General features: G+C 36.2%; 1 protein-coding gene across 1 annotated transcript in view; it reads left to right on the top strand.

Moving 5' to 3' along the window:
- Positions 1 to 20,387, top strand: part of LOC143238873 (E3 ubiquitin-protein ligase TRIM33-like) — a 94,860-nt gene that overhangs the window by 31,705 nt on the left and 42,768 nt on the right. The window contains exons 8-9 of the mRNA XM_076479478.1: positions 12,902 to 12,998; positions 19,271 to 19,409. Of these exons, the coding sequence (XP_076335593.1) occupies positions 12,902 to 12,998; positions 19,271 to 19,409 (236 nt within the window). The remainder of the gene's footprint in view (positions 1 to 12,901; positions 12,999 to 19,270; positions 19,410 to 20,387) is intronic.

Here is a 20,387-nt window from a genome sequence, read left to right as displayed (position 1 = left end):
ACTTCAGAAGTAATGTCTCATTTGGTTTCTACATTCATAGCAATTTAAAAAGCAAGAGAGGTTCAGTACTTTCTAGCTCTGATGTAGAACATTATCTCCACTCACATAAAAAGCTATTCCTTTTCAGTGTTGCCCTCTATATGCAAAAAAGTTTTTTTACATGCCACAAGCCTAGGACTCCCATGTATCTTACAATAAGCTAGTTCAACTGAATCTTGCATGTAAATCATTAAGTGACAATTCTCTACCAATAAGAATGTGACACACACTCCTGATGCATGTGACTATTCGATTCTACTAAACTGTCACTTTTTGTTTCGCAGTACATATGCCAAGACATTTTTTGTAGTGTTCTTCAGTTGTGTTTTTTAGTAACTTAGTGATTTTTTCATTTGTTTTAACCTGTTAACAACTTTTCAAATAGCTCATTCTTCCAGTTTCTATTTTTTTTTCTTACCAAATAATTATGCTTGATTCTTCATTGTTACATCGTGAATTCTGAAGTTCAGGTTACAATTCTGTTAGTAATATGTTCTACTAACATACAAAGACTACAGGTGGGGGTGACTCATCTGTGAACTTATCAGGTATCATCACTATTAGATAGAACATTATATGAGTCAACCTGCTTCTCCTGAACGTGCCAAACCTGTTTGGATTCACAAGGATTTTGACAGCCTTTTTTCTCCACCTGATTCTGCTATGTCATCCTTTGCCCCTACTGTGGAATCAGCTAATTCTAACATGTTTTATTTGTTCTGTTTTTTCTGGCATGTTCTGTTTTATTCATTTATTTCTTCTTTATTACATGATACTTCCTCCTTTGAGTAGTTGGTTTTTTCCCCTTTCCTGGATATTAGGGTTTGGACTGAGCATTTTGTTTCTCAGATGGATGATGGTGTCAGCATATCTCACTGTTCGTAGGCTTTTGATCAGTTTGCCTTGGCCTGTCATCAGGCTGAATGTCTGTTTCTTAATTCCCAACAGTCATAATCAATTTTGTTTGTGTGGAAGGTGCACTATGATAATTCTTTCTGTTTATTCTATGCCAAATTTTACCACCTTTGTTGTACCTTATTGACTCTACAATGGTACTAATTTACATCCACTTCCTTTCTGATAGGATCCACAAAGATTCAGAGGGTTTTTCAAGAGATAGCCTCTCCCTGTTATTTTTATTGGCACATTTGTTTTCTTTAGCTCTATCCTTACACATGTGGTTTCTCTGTTGGTGGGATCTCCTGGGTAGGGAAGCTGTTTTGTTCCAGTATGTTTACTGCCTACTTATCCCTGGGACTTGTGTATGGGCCTCTCTTCTACTGAATTATGTTTTTGGTAATATTCTTGAGACTTTGAAATCCCACATAGAATTGGTGCAACAACAAACTAATCTTTCTTTTTGGTTGATTGTTTGTCTTATTCAGAACCTAGACATGTCCCCATTACTGATTCCTGTCCAGTTCTTTCCCAGCTCTTACCTGTTCCTACCTACAGGGGTTCCTCACCTCATTGTGTTATCTGAAGTAAATGGACACAAAATCAACAATACCAGTGATTACCTGGTGGTTTCCTGTCCAGTGAGGCTTTTTACTGATTTTGCTCCCCTTTGGTGACTTTTCACCACAGATGTGTGGGTTCTTTGATTATCATCCAAGGAATGTTTCATTCACTTTCTTTTCCCTCATCCATTTTATCAGGTGCCAGTTTCCTTTCTGTGAGAGGCAGTACAAGATCTTCTCTGCCAGCAGGTCATTGAACCTGTCAATGATCCTTCTTCAGGTTTTTATTCCAGGTTGTTTATGGTACCCAGGAAAACCATGGACTAGAAACCTATGATCAATTTGTCTAACCTCAATTAATTTTTGGTTCCTCTCCAATTTACCATGGAGTCTTTTTTCACTTTCAGGTGCACTTTTCCACTGAGTATCTGGATGAACAAGATATATATTGCAAATGCATACCTGCATGTTCCATTGTCTTGCCATTAAGTTTATCCATTTTATGACCCGACTTTCAAGCTAGATTAAGTTTTGTATGTCTTTTGTTGGGTGTTTGAAGCTTTTACCTGATTTTTGCATGCTTGGGTGGTGTGCTTACAACATTACATGGATGATTGACTTCTGTCAGCTCATTCCAAACAGGATTTCACACATCACACTCATCTACTTCTTCTGGAAGCAGCTTTTATGCATTGGTTAATCAAATTGGAGAAGTCATTCCTAATACCTACCCATGATCTGTTCTGCTAATTTGATAGTGGTGGCTTATAGCAATCATAAAGGTGGCACCCATTCTTGTTCCCTTTGTGGTCAAAACTTGGATCTTCATTTTTTGAGTTTGCACGTTCAGTATTTGTATTCTTGCTTGTCATATTGCAGGTGCATTCAGTCTTGTTGCAGATTATTTTTTCCATTTTGACAAAGTTTATCCAATCAGAGCGGTCTGTCAATCTTGTTTTCTAATTGCTATGTCTTCAGTTGGGCAGTCCTCACCTGGATGCATTTGCCACATTCCTCAATAACAGGTTACCTATGTTTTGGTCTTTGGTTCCTGATCCTCTTGCTGTGGCTGTCAATGCATTCAGTCAAGATTGGACTAACAAATATCTTCACAGGATAATTTTGATCATCCAAGCCACTCTGTTTCAAATCCTTTCTATTGCTCCTTACTGGTCAGTACAGTTGTGATTTCCATGGCTGCTCCATCTCCAATCTGTCCCTCAATCACCTCTTTCTCTTACTCCATCCTTTCTTTTTCAACCTTAGTTATCTGTGTTTCATTCAGCCCTTTATATATTTTGGCTTCATGTCTGGTCCTTGGCAAGAAGATCTGATTTGTCATCAACATTTCAGCTACTCTGTATCCTTTCATATAAATTTTCCTTTATTAAAATCGATAGTTTTTTCCCAAACTTTCAGTGGTTTGAGAGGATAACTTCTTCTCCGTGCTAATTTCACTTTCCTTCATTTCCCACCTTTTATTATCAGTCAGATCTGGATAGGCTACAATGTCGTGTTTGTGTTCTTCATTGTCTTATTACCTGCATGACTTCCTTCCAGGATGCTTGTTCTTCCTTATTCATTCCAAGGTGGACATCTTCTCTTGACTTCTCCTTCCACTCTCACAAGTTGGGTTTGCCTTTTAATTTGAATAGCTTATTCTTCATTGTCTTTTTTCCCAATTATTTGTTCCAGGTGTCTTTTCACCAGATCAAGCACATTACCTTTTCCCTGGTGTCTCATCTCCATCATCCTTTGTAGAAAATTATTCAGTCGAACAAGTGGACTACCCCATATAATTTTATACCTCACTGTCTGCATTGGATCTCTATATTTTCATTTTTTGGGTTCTTGTCTTCTGCCTATAACCATTTTTTAGACTTTGGAGAGACTGTAACTGGGCAAGTTATCTTATGTGTATTTCTCTTCTTTTTGAGGGGCATTTTGTTTGCTGTCTGGATTTTACTCAGTGGCAAATGGTGCCTTACCAGGTGTGCTTCTAATAATAAAATTTGCACTTTCAGGCCTTGTTGACTATATATTTCTAATTTCCATAGCCATAACATGCTCACTGTTGAGATAGGGTGTTCCACAAGATCGTTTGTAGGTTTTTTTTCTTGTAATATATTTGCTTCATTGATATACCTGTTCTGAACTGTACTAACCCATGGACTTCATGGGTAAAGCAGAAAGGAGTAGCTGGCTATCTTTGCCATACCCTCAGTTGAATAAATCACACATGCTTTTGAAAACAAGTTTTTATTGTCACCTGTTGCAAAGTTTTTGGGTTTGACATTATTTTGTACTCTCTTCCACATTTTCATCCCTCTCTCTTCTTTTAGTGGAGTATGGGAGTCCTTATCACTGTCTAGTTCCAGGCTGCTGGAGTACTAAATGTGATATTTATATATAATACAAATAATGCTATAACCATTTAGTTGAGAGTATGGTGGTGGTATTTTGCTGGTATAGATGATGTGGTGTCCTCTAATCTGGTGCTCCATCTCTGTACAAGTTTATCTGAGGATATTGTGTCTTTGGAGTGAGCCATCAAAATAAAACTCACCCCTTTGATTGGGAACTCTTATCCTTCCCTCACATGGATGCAGTTTTTAGTTGTTGGGTTTTGGATTCAAAGCTTGAACAAATCAACTTAAGTCCTCACAAGTGCTTTATAGGTGTCTCTTTACCTCACTCAATTCTACTCATGTTCCCTCCACTCGTGTTGTGGGTCATGGTGGTAGGACATTTAGATTAATATGTAGATTTTGGATAGTTTTGAGAGCGTTAGTTTCCATTACTGAGACATCTTTCTTATGTTAATTGTATGGATACCAGGTTCCTAGATCAGTCAAATAATTTATCGTGTTACTATCATATGTCCTATTCACAGAACAGTGAGTTCAGAGTTCTTCCGTTCTGCTGAACTTGAGGTGAAAATGGTGTGATCTTTCTTCTTACACCCACCAAATGGCTGGGATTGTAGTTGACTTGCCACTAATATGATCATCTTTCCTACCCTCACATGGGTATCATTTCCCAATTTCTGGGTTTTGGATTCTAGTTGACTTGCTGGTGGTATGATCTTTTTTCTTACTTCCACATGTCAGTTCTCAGTGGATGGGTTTGGGATGCAGTGTGTGATCCATCGTGCCCTAATCTCTCTATGCCTATGGGCACTCTTTTCACTTTCACCCACATTCCTGTGGTCTATGGGAATGACACTTCTAATGTGATGGTTTGGATCCCTATCTTACCATTGTCCTCTCCTGTTTGGATATGCTTTTCCCTTTTCCTGCCCATATTTGTGACACCAAATTCCACACTGGGAAAATAATAGTTATGGTGCAGTCTCTCATGTACAGTTCTTTACTGTGAGGATTTACTCTTTTATGAGGTTTTTCATATGTATTGAGGAATGTTTCTTTGTTTTTTCATTGCACCAGCTCCTCCACCTGTTTGTTGTGGGATTCTAGTTATTTATGGGAGAGGAGGTGCTGGACTCTATTGGAAATTATAATTTTTCTATCTGAAAATATATTTCTGATAGGTTCTTACCTCCTCTCACACTTCCCACCCTTCCTCTACACTTAAAAACAAGTGCTTACATTTTCTGCTGAAACAGTTATTTTTCAGTAGAATTGAATGGAGGGAGTCACATGACAGAGAGTGTCTCTCTCCTATGTAATGGTGTAAGAATGTTGCATGATGATTTACATGTGAGATGTAGTTGAACCAGTTGATTGTAAGGTATGTGGGAGTTCAAAGCTTGTGGTGTGCAAAAAACAGTATTTACATATGGACATCAGCACTGAACGAGAATACCTATTTATGTAAGAGGAGGTAAGTGCCCATTGGAATTATATTTTCAGTGTAGCAAAATTATAACTTTGATTGTAACAAAATTCTATATAAGATGAAATATTTATCATACTAATTGGAATATATAGTTTCATATAATCTTGATAAAGTCTTTGTTTTGACAGTAATAACTTCTTTTAATCCTGGTAAGAAGGTTAAGGAACTAAGTGGAATACAAAATATAACTTTTATATGTATATTTCACATGTACACACACAAATAGGCTTATATATGTGTGTCTTAACCAAAGTTAATTAATAACATTACAAAATGTCATTATTAGAAATGTCAAGTTATATTATTTAAAACAGTCTCTTCAAACTCCAAATTAAATAATTTCTGATGAATAGATCTAAGGTTCTCATTGACTTTAAAGTATGTTTTGCTTTTTTCTGAAGCACTGAACTTCCAACAACAATGAAGTCAAATTTTTCGTACAGAAGACATCTGGCTATTTAGTCTTCATATTAAATATAGATGCTTCTGACAGTTAGAACTAATTTAACTATGTACCATTAGTTATAAAACTCTTACCAAGAATATACAGTGAAGAAATAACAATTATCAGCCTTGACTCTCAGCTTGTGACATTTAGAACTAACTCAATCGTACACTGCAAGTATAAAATGCATACCTCAATGTAAGTTTGAATAATAAGTTATCAGACTTAATTCACAGCTTGTAACACTTAGAACAAGATTTTTTGAAAGTGATATCTTAAAATGCATTTCTCAGACAACATATTAGAGTTAATATTTTATAAACTATACTTTTGAGCCAAAAGGATCCTGGTGGTTGTGAGGTACAACCCTAATACACCATTTTGGCCTTGAATTTCTGTATATGGACAGCCTTGGGGTGGGTCCACTTGTTCTTGGATCAAATCAACCAATTACCAGTGTTGGATGTTCTCAACTGGTGTTGTGCTAGTGTTTGTGCTTACGAAACCCTGGTGTTGTTGCAGTGTCCTTGTTTGACATTGTAGGGCTCCATGGTGGGTGGGGTCAGTGGGCACCAAAATATTCCTTTTTTTATTATGGATCCTCCAAATAAAAACTTAAATAAAATAGTGAAAAAACAGTCCATTGGTAAACAACCACGTCTTGAAGATTCTGAGCAGCAATCTTCAACATCTGTAACACATATTGTGCCTTATTTTCTTATACTGTATTCTCTTTCAGACAAACCTTTAGGGCAGATGTCTCCCTTTTTCATTCAGAAGGGACTAGAGAGACTTGATGGCTCTCCAAAGTCAGTGAAGAAGCTTCGATTTGGTGACATACTGGTGGAAATATCCACATCTCAACACAGTGAACACAGGTTATCTTAGTTGCAAGGTATGACCATACATTCCAAACTCCCTCTCATATTTCCATTGTCTGAGGTTCGGTCTCTCAAAGACATCATGTTGTGGTTTCTTGACATGTGCTCATTGTGATAGCAAGGACCACAATGCCTATGAGTGTGAAATGGACCCTCGTTTGGTCAATTGCATGGCTCACACCCATCCTACATTCGCTCTTGTTTTAAATGGTTGGAAGAAAAAGAGGTGCAGAGCTTGAAGATGATTCAAAACATTACTTACCTTGAGGCTTGAAATTTGCTGTTCACCATCTCAGACATATGCTGTTGCACTTTGTTTCACTACTATAGTGTGAGTGCAGACAGATCTCTCTGTGCCTCCAGTAGAATTGTTCTCATACCAAATGAAAAGTCTTTTGATGTCCATGGTTAAAAACATTCCAGTAAACCCCAAAATCTACTTCTTTTGGTTCCTGGTATGGGCATTTCCTTGGGTACATCTTATTCTCCCACCCCAGGATGCAAAATGATCATTCGTTCATGTCCTCAGTCGCTGGAATCCTCTTCAAACAACAAAGACCTGCCCAATCGACTCCAGGATCCATGGAGGTGAAGATAACTCTTTCGAATGAAGACAATAAAGGAAAAAGACATGGTCATAAATTGTAGGGCTTTCCACCCAATTTACCTACACATAAATCAAAATGGTCACCTTGATATAATAGAACTGTTGAGGTTTACATTTTAATTTAGATGACATCAAAGCACTGATTGCTTCCTACCATCCTGTATGTCTTTTCTTACAGGAAATATTTCTGAAACCTGTCGATACAGTCACCTTTCGGCAGTTTTCTTTGTACAGAAATGACAAGTTGGGTGATGGACAAGTGCATGGAGGGGTGGCACTGTTGGTTGATCAGCATGTGCCCACCCTGTCTTTGCCACTTGACACACCCTTGGAGGCTGAAGCCATTCATGTTTCCTAGGGGCATACCATCACCATTTGTTCTCTCTACCTGTCACCTGGAGAGACCTATGATCAATCAGACCTTTGAAATTCTCATTGAACTGTTGCTGGCTCCCTTTTTAATCTTGGGGGCCTTTAATGACATTGTATCCTTTGGGGAAGTGCAGATATTGATGGTAGGGGTCGCTCTGTAGAGCATATGCTCTCTGATCACAATCTTTCTCTTTTCAAAAAAATTCTTCTACTTATTTTCATGCACCTAGTCAGTCCTTTATTGCTGTTGATCTTTGCTCCCCTTCAATATTTTTCGACTTTTCATAGAGGGTTGACAATAATCCACGAGGCAGTGATCATTTTTGTATAATTTTGCTAGAGACTGGCTGTGGTAGATGCCACCTGACCCCTGTGCTCTGGTGGAAGCTAGATTAAGCAAACTGATCCTCTTTCACTGCTCTCGCAGAACTTGATTCTACCATTGTCTGTAAGTCATCAATAGACGACTGTGTGACAACAGTAACTGATTGCATTATACAGGCAGTTGCTTAATGTATTCATAAAACCTTGTCCGTGGTGGAATTTGGCCTGCCACATGTCACGGAAGGTTCAAAAATGGACATGGGATAATTTTCTTAAGTATCCCACACTCTTCAACTGCATCGTTTTCCAGTAGGCCCGTGCACATACACGGTGGGTAAGATGTCAAAGCCAGAAAGAATTTTGGATTAAATTCACAACCAGCATATCTTCTACCACCAGTTTCAAACTCATATGGGGCAAGATTTGAAAGGTCAGTGGGCAATATAATTCTGTCCCCCTCTCAATCATGCTCTCTGTTGGCCAGGAAGTAGCTGATACTTGGATCATTGCTGATACTCTAGGTGAAGGCTTTTGCCGGGTATCTAGTACTTCTGCTTCATCCTTCACCTTCTTATCCATTAAGATTCAGGCAGAGCAATCACCTCTTTCCTCTCGAGCTAATTGTCTCTATGAGTATAATCATCCCTTTACACTGGTGGAACTCAAACTGGCCCCTTATTGATCTGGCAGTACATCAGTCGGACCTGATGATGTACACTATGAAATGCTGTGCCATCTATCTCCTGCTTATCTTGCTATTCTTCTGATTGTTTTTAACTGGATCTGGCAGAAGAATGTTTCTCCTGATTCCTGACACTGGGCTATTGTCCTACCTTTCTCTAAGCCTGAGAAGGATCCCAAGATTCCTACAAACTACCGTCCTATTTCTTTGATGAGCTGTCTCTGTAAGACCTTAAAGATGATGGTTAATGCTCGTTTTGTTTGGTTCCTTGAATCAAACAACCTCCTCTCGCCCACCCACTGTGGGTTCCGACGACAGCACTCCACTGCACCATCTAAATCGACTTGAAACATCAATTAGAGAAGCCTTTCTCAAACGACATCTTGTATCAATATTCTTTGACACTGAGAAGGCTTATAATACAATATGGAGGTATGGCATATTGCAAGACCTCCATATATATGGGTTAAGTGGCTATTTGCCCATTTTTATTAATTTTTAATGGACAGGAGATTTCAGTTTCGTTTGGGTTTAACAATTTCCCGTTCTTTTCTACAGGAACTTGGAGTCCTTCAGGGCTGTGTTTTGAGTGTCATATTTTTCAGTATAAAAATTAATGCCATCACTGAACAACTCCATCTTACTGTTACAAACAGGCTTTGTGTCGACGACTCACATCTCATGTCAGTTGTTGAACATGAGGTATATTGAGCAGCAGCTACAGACTGCTCTCAATTGTTTAGTGAAGTGGACCACAGCAAACGGCTCTAACTTCTCTGTCTCTAAAATCGTTTGCATGCACTTTTGTTGCTAACGAGGTATTCACCCTGATCCTGAACTCCGTATCGGTGGAGTTGTGCTGCTTGTGTCCACTCTTTCACCACTTTGGGAGCAGATTGATGTTAAATGCTGAAGATATATTGTGCTCTTTTCCAATTGAAACTTGACTATGGATCATTGGTCTATGGCTCTGCCAGGACCTTGGCTTTAAAGATGCTGGACTCCATTCATCATCAAAGACTTTGGCTCTGCACTGGGTCTTTCTGCACTTCTCCGGTTCAGAGCTTAGAGTCTCATGAAGCTTCTTTGTATCTCTGCCGTTTGCAACTGTCTTTACTTTATGCTTCAAAACTTCGTTCCTCACCAAAGCATCCCACCTGAGGTTGTGTTTTCCTTTCTCAGTGGGCCACACTTTTTCAGAATAGATGATTTGCCATTGCTCCTTTTGGCCTTTGTATCCAGGTGCAGTTGGGTGAATTGGGTTTGTCCTTGGATAACATTGCTGTTTTCACTGGTCAGCCCATCCCACCATGGCTTATTACAGTTTCTAAACGTGACCTTTTTTAAGTCATCTGAGAAAAGCATATACTCCCACTTGGAAATACTGTCTGTTATTTGGTTAACATCTTTTGAATGATACTTCCATTCTTATTTATATGGATGTTTTGAAATTGGGTGACTCTGTAAGCTCTGCCATGGTTTGTGATCCAGGACAAGAGAAATGGCGTACGATTCAGCAGTGAGCATAAGAGCTGTAGAGGGTTTTTTGTATACAACCACTGAACCACAAATAAGCTAACCAGTACTCCAATTGCACTATTTGTACTGACTCGTTTTGCCCTCTACTGGCCCTAAAATTGCTTCACAATAGTTTGCACCCTGGAATTGCCAATATTCAAAACCAACTGGCCCATTTCTCTTTAACATCTACTTCTATCCAGTTTTCCTGGATACTGAACAGTCAGCTTCGAGTGAACAACACAAAAATAAGCTTTTCCAAATAAAACCCTATATTGGACTTTGGCTGTCTTGCTTCCATGAGGATCAGAAAGAGGACATTGTTCTAACTAGATACACATTGGTCTCAGTTTTGTAACCCATCATTTTCTTTTATCTGGGACGGATGCACTAATGTATTGTCTGTTTAACACTCGAGTCACAATAAGCCACATTTTACTCTCTTGCTGTCATTTTGACTCTCAACAAAGACACCATTTTAAACATGTTTTGTCTTGAGGTTTATCTGTAACGTTAGAAAGTGTTCTTGGTGATAGTGACACCATCCACCTTAGAAATATTTTTAGTTTTTTAAAGGCCAGTAATCTTTTTAATACTATTTAAGTTTTTTTTTAATTTATACATTAGACCTTTTTTAATGTCACTCCCTTTTAAAAATCAAAGTATATGTTTTTGCTAACACCAGATTGTGCCTAATATATTCAGCATGACAGATATTTTTTTATAACAGTAGAGAGTTAATATTCTTTTCATTATGAGAGAGAATATTTTGCAAGCACTTGAGAGTGTATTCTTTTCAGTATGACAGGTAATAATTTTATTAACACTATAAACTATAGTATTTTTAGTATGACAGATAATCTTTTTCTAACACTTGAGACTTTCTAGACTGCTCAACATGACAGATAATATTTTTGTTAATACTGGAGAGTGTGTAGTCTTCTCATTATGCCACGTAATATTTTAGCTAACACTAGAAAGTATCTAGTCTACTCAGTATGACAAGTAATGTTTTAGTTAACACTAGAGAGTGTTTAGTATTCTCAGTGTAATGTGTAATATTTTGCTAACTCTAAAGAGTGTTGAGTCTTCTCAGTATATCAGGTAATATTCTAGCTTGCACCATGGAGTGTAAAAGGAAAATAGTTAACTGAGTGTGGCAGAGTAAAAATGTTTATGTTATGATAGTATTATTATGAAAACAAATTAAACAACTTTATTATTGATGTGTCCCATTAAACTTGGCTTATAAACATTTATTTTTAATTAAAATTTGTATAGTAATTAAATTGCAGTTTCTTAAATTCGTAAAGAAATATTTGAAACATTTTTTAGTTTTCACTTATATTTATTCATTATTTATCACATGACACTTCTGAGCTCTAAATTCTTGACATTCAAATTCTCTAATTTCTAAGATAGGTTGTTGCAGCTTCCATCAATTCAGAAGCACAAGCTATACATAATTCAAAATTCTTGTTTGTAATTTGAGTCTCCTATCTTTTTTGCTGAAATTTCAGTTAATTTGAAATTATTTTCTAATCAACTTTATATGAGAAGGTGAAAATATCTTTAATCACTTGATATAAATGTAGTGTTGTGTGATAATGATTTTACTAATGTGAATGACTAACAGAATTTTTTAAATTGATTTATAGTTTACTTAAAAAAAACAACAAATAAATTGTAATCCTTTTGACATGTTCCATTTCAGAGAGTGATATGTATTTTTAGAAAATAGATGTGTAGAGAATAAGAATTGAACTTGTGAAGATGTGTAATTTGAAACAAATTATGCCTTCAAAGTAGAAGAAAAAGGTGTTGTTAATTTTATATAATATTTTTGTCATTCCCCTTTACTTTGATAGCTTTGAAACAGTTAGTGTTAAGATAGAGGGAAATAAGAAAAAAATATGAAGTTTTACTAAATATTTTTTATGTTCATATAGTAGGTTCCAGAGGTTATGAAAAGAAAATCTAAAAATTTTAAGTGGAATGAAGTATTTTTTATTCTTAGCATGAAAATCACCTTTTACTCACAATGACTTGGTAAATCCTTTGTAAGTTCACTGACAAATGTTTAGTGAAATTACTTTATTTGTGTACAACACCCTCATGATGCTTGTTTAAAACTTGTCAAATTTATACACGATGTATTCTGACTTATGGTCCATATAGCTTTATGGTTACAAGTTATTTTGAAGATGAATCAATTCAATCAACTTCTTTACAAAGTTAAGAGATAATATTTTAGCTAATAATAGGAAATGTAAAACAAACGTATTTCACCACATTTACTGATGTTAGAAGAGTTTGTATAGTGGTTCTTATGACTGGAACTAGTTGTTTTTAATGCTATGCAGCAAAATGTTTTTTGTAATAATGGAACAAAGCATTAGTATAGCTTAAATAAAAAATGTTGTGGTATTTGAGCTTTTACCTTTTGGTTTTAAAAGCTATGGCATTCCATATGTACTGCATGTATTTGAGGTATATTTATGTGCCAATACTTTTCTTCCTTGTGTTTTAATGTTACTCTAGTAAATAAATAGACTTGTATATAACTACAACTGTAAAGACATTATAAATTTTTTGAGGAAGAATGACATTGGAATTGGTTGTTATAGCAGAGCTGTACAAACATTCTATATCTGTTACTCCTATTTGAAGAAATGTTTTACCTTCAGTGTCATTAACATTTTTTTTGGTCTTTAGGGTTTTTGAACAACACCTCGACACCACATCAAAAACTAGGAGCTCCTGGTTTTCTGTCAGTAAAAGAAAAACAATCTGTCTGCTCAACCCTACCATTGTAAGGTTTCAAATTTTCTCACAATTCCATTTTGTTTTGTATTTACATTTTCTAATAAAAAGTTATACTTGCCATAGGACAGTAGTTTTAAGTTTCTTGTATTTTGTTACACTAAATCCTTTATTTAATAACTCAAAGATTTTCATGAAGAAAAAGATGTATAATAGTAGTTGAACAACACAAAATCTACCATATCCAATAACAATGATAGTAGTTGAACAACACAATCTACCATATCCAATATCAATGTCACATTTCACTTGTCACTTGAGCTTATTATTCAGGCAGGCATATGACAAGCACAGTAGTTGTTGAAACATTATTTTTGATACCTTACCTCTTCTTATAAAATAGTTTTATTTGACTAGCACTGCCCTGTATCAGTACAAATTTTCATTACATGCCACAAGCCTTCCACCTCCCAATCATGCATATCCACATGCAAATGATCATGAGCCAACTTTCCACCAATAGGAGCATGACACCATTGATATTGTAACCAATGCCCCTTCACATATGCACTCATTAATCACTTATCTATTGGCACTAGTACTGTACAGATGTGCTGGTTTTTGCTTGCAGATTTGCTGATGTTTTCCTTTATACTACAGATTTAACTTTTCTTTACTGTTTATTTAAATTTTTGCATTTTAGTATTGTGAAAGGTTGTTTTTTTGTTCAAACGTTTCTTATGTTTTTGAGAACTTTTTGCTAGTGTATTGTGGATCTTACTCAGTGGCAAGTGGTGCCTGACAAGGCATACTTTTTTTCTTAATCTGCACTGTCTATTCTGTTTTATAGTTATATATGACTAAACAAATATGTTGCAGGTTTAGGTTATGTTCATCACAGAAAAGGGTAGTTCTGTAGGGCTGTCAGTAGTTTTCTGTAATTGTGTGTTTGCTTCATCCAGAACTCGTGGACTAAGATGAGTAAATTAGACAGAGATTGCTTCCCATCTCTGATGTTTCGTGCCAATGAGACTCTTACTGCAAAGTAGCTGATGTACAATTCCAGATGCTGCCAGATTTTGGTTGATTGACTCTGCCAGCATGGTAGCTCTGGTTTTCAAAATAGCATATTGCTGTTATCCATTGTATTTTCTCTTGTGATGTAGTCCACTGGACTCTTCAGTACATTTTCTTCCCTTTCTTCTAGTGGAGTGTAAAAATCATTACCACTTAGCAGTTCTTAGTCATGGGGAGTTCATCTATTGAGGCATAGGTTTGCCTCAATAATCTGAATCTCAGAGTATTTAGGATGAAACATTGTAGAATGGACAGCAACTGCATCTTGGGTGACAAATCATACTATTCACATGAGAGTGGACCAGTAGCATTCTGCAGGTGTCACTGGTATGTTGCACTTCCTGTTGTGGACTGATGTACAATTCCAGAGGCTGCCAAGTTTTGATTGTAGCACTATGTTGTGTTGCTCTCTATATATCTGGCTGATTGTTTATTTCTACCATGGCATTCCTCCTTCCTGTCATTCTCCAGTGGGACTAGATTTGGTTGGAGATGACCTGTTGACAATTAATATTGTAGATGGCATGATGTCACTTGCACAGCAGACCTGATACAATTTCGGATGCCACCAGATTTTGGTTCTAGCACTCTGCCATGTCATGAATATACATGTGTGTGTGTGTGTGTGTGTGTGTATGTATTACTGAAGTTTTCTCCTCCCTACTTTCCTCTGGATGTTAATTTCTGGTAGATCAGGTGTTCTTTTCATAGATTGTTTAAGCAGAGTATTTACGATGAAACATTGTAGAATGGACAGCAACTGCCTGTTGTGGAGACACAAGTGTAGAGAACGATGTTTCGAAAATCTTTCGCCTTTCATCTTCAGATCACTGTGTGTGTAGATGTTGTTGGTCTTTTATAGTGTCCTCGTGGATTGTGGATTATCATCGTTTCTGATTGTAGGAGAGATTTCCTGTACATTCAACCAATGGCAGCCACAGGTTACTCACCTCTAATCTAGAATCTCTGTTTAGTGAAGGTTTAATAGTGTTAATATAAAATGATTCTTTGATTTTCATTGTCTTCCAGAATTTGTGTCGTTGATTCTAGTTTCCTCCCAGTTTATTCTGTGTCTAGTTGACATAGCATGCTCTGCAATGACTGAATTTTGGGTTTTCATGAGTCATGAACTATCTTTATGTTCTTTTATTCTTGTCGTGAGTTTTCTTGTTTTTCCAATGTATGTATCCTTGCAGGAACACAGAATTTCATAGATGATGGTTTTGAGATTCTTTTTGGTAGGTCGCTGTTTGTTTCTTCACCAGAATGGACCTTAAGGTATTGTAGGATTTTCACCAGACTTCTATGTTGAAATTTTTGGCTATGCATTTGAGGTTTTCACTGAAATGTTGTAGGTATGGAAGATAAATGGTGGTAGTGGTGGTGACTTTCTGATCTTTTCTTTCTGTCGTGGTCTTCTTCAAGGAGTTTTTGATGAAAGAGGAGGTGCAGTCATTCTGTTTAAAACTCTCTATGATCATTTGACGTTCTGCTTCGATGGATGTCTTATCCCAAATGTTTCTGCTTTCTTATTTAGGCATTGGATTAAACCATGTTTTATCGAGGTTGGATGATAGGACTGGAAGTGTAGGTATCTGTCCATGTGGGTGGGTTTTCTGTATACAGTTGTGGTTATTTGTTTTTCTTGTTTGTTGATGAGTATGTCAAGAAACAATAGACTGTTTTGTTCCTCTGTTTCCATAGTGAAGTTGATTCTTTTGTCTATGGAATTGAGATGTTCTAAGAAGGCTGGTAAGTTTTCATGACCTAGGAGCCAAATAAGGAAAGTGTTGTTGACATAACATCTGTAGAAACTTGGTTTTACCAGTGTGGATGAAAGGGCTCTTTCATCAAAGTCCTCCATGAAAATGTCTGCTAGGATTGGAGAGAGTGGTGATCCCATGGCTAGACCATCTGTTTGTTCATAGAGTTCCTTGTTGTATTGGAAATAGGTTGATTGAAGGCAAATGATTGTTAGTTCCATTATGGCATCTATTTTAATATCTGTTCTTTGTGGTAAAGAGTTGTCATTCAGCAGTTCTTGTCTGGTGATGTGAATGGTTTCTGAGGTTGGAACATTGGTAAATAGATCTGTGATGTGAAAACTGACCATAATATCCTGGGATTTGATGTGTAGCTTTCTGAGTTGCCCTATCAAATCTGCCTAGTTTTGAATGTGATATTCAGTGTTTCCTTTCAGTAGAGATAAGATAGGTACTATGAAATTAGCCAGTTGATGACAAGGTGAGTTTTGAGCACGGACGATAGGCCTTAGAGATGTATTAGGTTTGTGTACCTTAGGTAGTCTGTAGAACTGAGGAAGGAAATTTTCCTCAGTTTGTTGAATTTTTGAACTTGTTTCTTCTTGACGTTTTCTAGGTTGGCTGTATAGGTTTAGGATATCTAATGCTCTAATGTTTGTGGAGAAATGTTGTTAAAGCTCATTATACTGTATTCCAGTTGTGTTGGTTAGATGATGCTTCTTCCATCTCTCTTCTTCTATATGCAGTCTTTGGAGGTATCTGCTGGTATTGTTGAGTACCTTTTTTATCTTAGTAGTTCTGGTGAAAGTAGTTTCTATCAGTGTCAGAAAGCTTGGGATGATATTGGAATCCTTGCAGTGTAGTAGAAAGGTAAGGTGATGGAAGAATTGTGCAAGTTTTTTCAGGTTTTATTGTAGTCGTTGATCTTGATAGAGGCTGGTCCACAACAGCTATTTAGGTATTCTTTGATAGATTGTTCAGGCAGAGTATTCATGATGAACTTTGTAGAATGGACAGCAACTACCTGTTGTGTAGAGGTCTTCAGGTCAGTGTGTGTGTGTAGGCATTGTCAGTCTTTTATAGTGTCCTGGTGTATTGTGGAAAGCATGTTATTTCCAATACAGAGAAGAATTCCACAAACAAACAGAAGATCTAGCCATGGGATCACCACTCTCTCCAATCCGAGCAGACATTTTCATGGAAGACTTTGAAGAAAGAGCTCTTTCATTCACACTGGTAAAACCAAGTTTCTACAGATGTTTTGTCGACGACATCTTTGTTATTTGGTTCCATAGTCGTGAAAACTTACCAGCCTTTTTAGAACATTTCAATTCCATAGACAAAAGAATCAATTTCACTATGGAAATAGAGGAACAAAACAGTCTATCATTTCTTGACATACTCATCAACAAACAAGCAAGACAAATAACCACAACTGTATACAGAAACCCCACCCACACGGGCAGATAACTACACTTCTAGTTCTGTCATCCAACATCGATAAAACATGGTTTAATCCAATGCCTAAATAAGAAAGCAGAAACATTTGGGATAAGACATCCATCGAAGCAGAACGTCAAATGATCATAGAGAGTTTTAAACAGAATGATTGCACCTCCTCTTTCATCAAAAACTCCTTGAAGAAGACCACGACAGAAAGAAAAGATCAGAAAGTCACCACCACTACCACCATTTATCTTCCATACCTACAACATTTCAGTGAAAAACTCAAATGCATAGCCAAAAAAATTCAACATAGAAGTCCAGTGGAGATTCTATGATACCTTAAGGCCCATTCTGGTAAAAAAACAAACAGTGACCTACTAAAGAGAATCTCAAAAACGTCATCTATGAAATTTCTTGTTCCTGTAACAATACATACACTGGAGAAACGGGAGGAAAAGAACATAAAGATAGTACAAGACTCATGAAAACACAAAATTTAGCCATTGCAAAGCACGTCACGTCAACTGGACACAGAATAAACTGGGAGGAAACTAGAATCATCGACACAGCAAATTCTGGAATACAAGAAAAATCGAAGAATCATTTTATATTAACACTATTAAACCTTCACTAAACAGAGATTCCATAATTAGAGGTGAGTAACCTGTGGCTGCCATTGGTTGAATCTGCAGGAAATTTCTCCTCCAATCAGAAATGGTGATAATCCAACCCATCATAACACGATCTCCACAATCCACCAGGACACTATAAAAAATCAACAACACCTACACATGTACACCCTGACCTGAAGATGAAAGGTGGAAGACTTTTGAGACATTGTCCTCTACACTTGAGTCTCCACAACAGGCAGTTGCTGTCCATTCTACAAAGTTTCATCAGATCAGGTGTTGGTTGAAGATGATCCAGCTAAGTTAAGTCCTAACATTTGTGTTGGTCAGTATCCCTCCCCCTGCTATGAACTGGAAAACATATGCCTACTGCTGTCATATTTTGGATTGGAGATAACCCAGGGTTTGTGGTCCTTCTTCCTATCGTATCCTAGATGTCAGTTCCCAGAAGATCTAGTATTGGTTTTAGCTGGATGCAGCACATTTTCCCCCTTGTGTATGGCTGGACATCCTCTTCCTACTGTGGACTGGATGTAATGTACCCATTGCTGTCAAGTTTTGGAACAAAAATATCATCATACTGGGGTTTTTTATCTTCTCACTGTCTGCTGGATGTTGGTTCCTGATTGATATGGTGTTGGTGGTGTCAAAAATTCCAAAAAGTGGAGATAAAGTTTGGTACAGACAGTATGCTGTTTATGCTCGGTATTTTAATATAGCTTTACTAGAAGGCTCTAGTTATGAAGGAGAGGCCCCTTTGTTCTGTGGTTTATTCTGAAGTCTGGTTTTTCTGCTACCATTTTCATTTATGTGATGTTTACTGGTTTGCTCATTTGAATGTGAATGAAACACTATTATTACATCAGAAGCCATCAGTATTATAAAACTAGAAACTTGTATGTTTTCATAACTCATATTTGATTTGGAGAAGTTTTAAAATTTATTTTTAGAATCATGCTTAGAATAATAATACATTTTCAGAATTACTTTTTCAAGTGCTGTTGTTCCTTTGGAATTTAGTCTCTTTGGCATACCAGTTGTATAAATTTTGAGCTACGAGTGCCCAGAAAAGTCACTTACTCTTCACAGTACTGTTGATGTGAAAATATATCTTAATGAAAAATATACCTGGCTTTGGAGAGACTTATTTTTCTGGAAAAAGAAAGCACTAGAAACTGAATTGCTTAAAAACTTCATATAGTTTGTAACATATGTGTATGTGTGTGTTTGTATTTTTGTTTGAACAAAAACGATTTTGTTCACCTTACACATTTTTTTTCTGAATATTTGTCCCATATTGGATAATATAGTGATATTCTTCATTTTGGCATTTCACATATTTTCATTCATATATTATAAAATGCATTTTTTAAAATTAAAGCATTGTTTCTTTGTTTCTTTCTCAGATCATCTGGAAAAATGTTACTAAATTTGAGTGTGAAACAAGATTCTGGAATCCAGCCAAGTCAGTGTTTTGATGCCAAAGATACATCCTGCTCAATTCTAGATAAGAAATCAATTGTTTATACTGCCTCTAGAACCTTGGTAAGATGTTTAGGTCTGTTCATCCAGTCACTTAACTATTTCATTATGGGGTCATTCATTGTGACTGACCTTGTACCTACACAGCAACTATCAAAGTTTTTGCACTGTAATCTTTACTATGTTTTGTGTATCTTCACAAAATTTGGCAAGCTTTCAGTAAACCTTACATGTCTTTTGTACCCAAACAGCAGATTTTTTTTTTAATTAGGATTTTTTACTAAAGATTTGTATATGAACATACTGAGTCAGAGTGCTGACTGTTCTGACTACAAAGTGATTTTCATGTTAAGATTAAAATATTTTTCTTCAATAAAATTATATTTTATTTATTATTTTCTTTACCATAACTTTAAAAGGACTTGGTCAATTTAACCACCTTGTAAATACAATAAAAAAAAAAACAACAACCTAAATTACCTTTTTAATTTGTAAAATGACTATAGACTGTAACCAAAAACCCACAGTCGTTTATCTTAAATAGCTTAAAGCTCATAACAGGTTACATATGTTTATATTTAATTTTATTGTCTTTTTGTATTTTAAGTGATGTTCGTCTAATAATCTTTCCACACAAGTTGTAAATCACTCAGCAATTGTGTAGCTCATGTTACCATACTGAATGACATGACATGGGCTGCTCTTGAACATACCTCATGAAGAATTTTTATTATTATTATAGTTTCATTATCTTTCCTAATTTAAACTAATAACTTTGTAATTTTTATATTTTAGATACATTTATAACTTTAAATAAAAATATACATGAAGAATAAAAAATGTAGTACTTACCTTTGAACCCTTGTTTTTTTTCTGTCAGCCACTAATGAAATTTAAGCCAATTTTGTTATATAATGATGATACTAGTACACAAATTTTTATTAAGTTGAATTATTCACCAAAAAACACAGAATAACAACATGTAAAAACCAAACAGAGTCTAATAACTATTATAATTTAACTAGCTTTCTAACTAAAGCA

The sequence above is a fragment of the Tachypleus tridentatus genome, chromosome 13 (assembly GCF_004210375.1).
Source record: "Tachypleus tridentatus isolate NWPU-2018 chromosome 13, ASM421037v1, whole genome shotgun sequence".
Lineage (NCBI taxonomy): Eukaryota > Metazoa > Arthropoda > Merostomata > Xiphosura > Limulidae > Tachypleus > Tachypleus tridentatus.
This window is presented reverse-complemented; position numbering and strand designations above follow the sequence as displayed.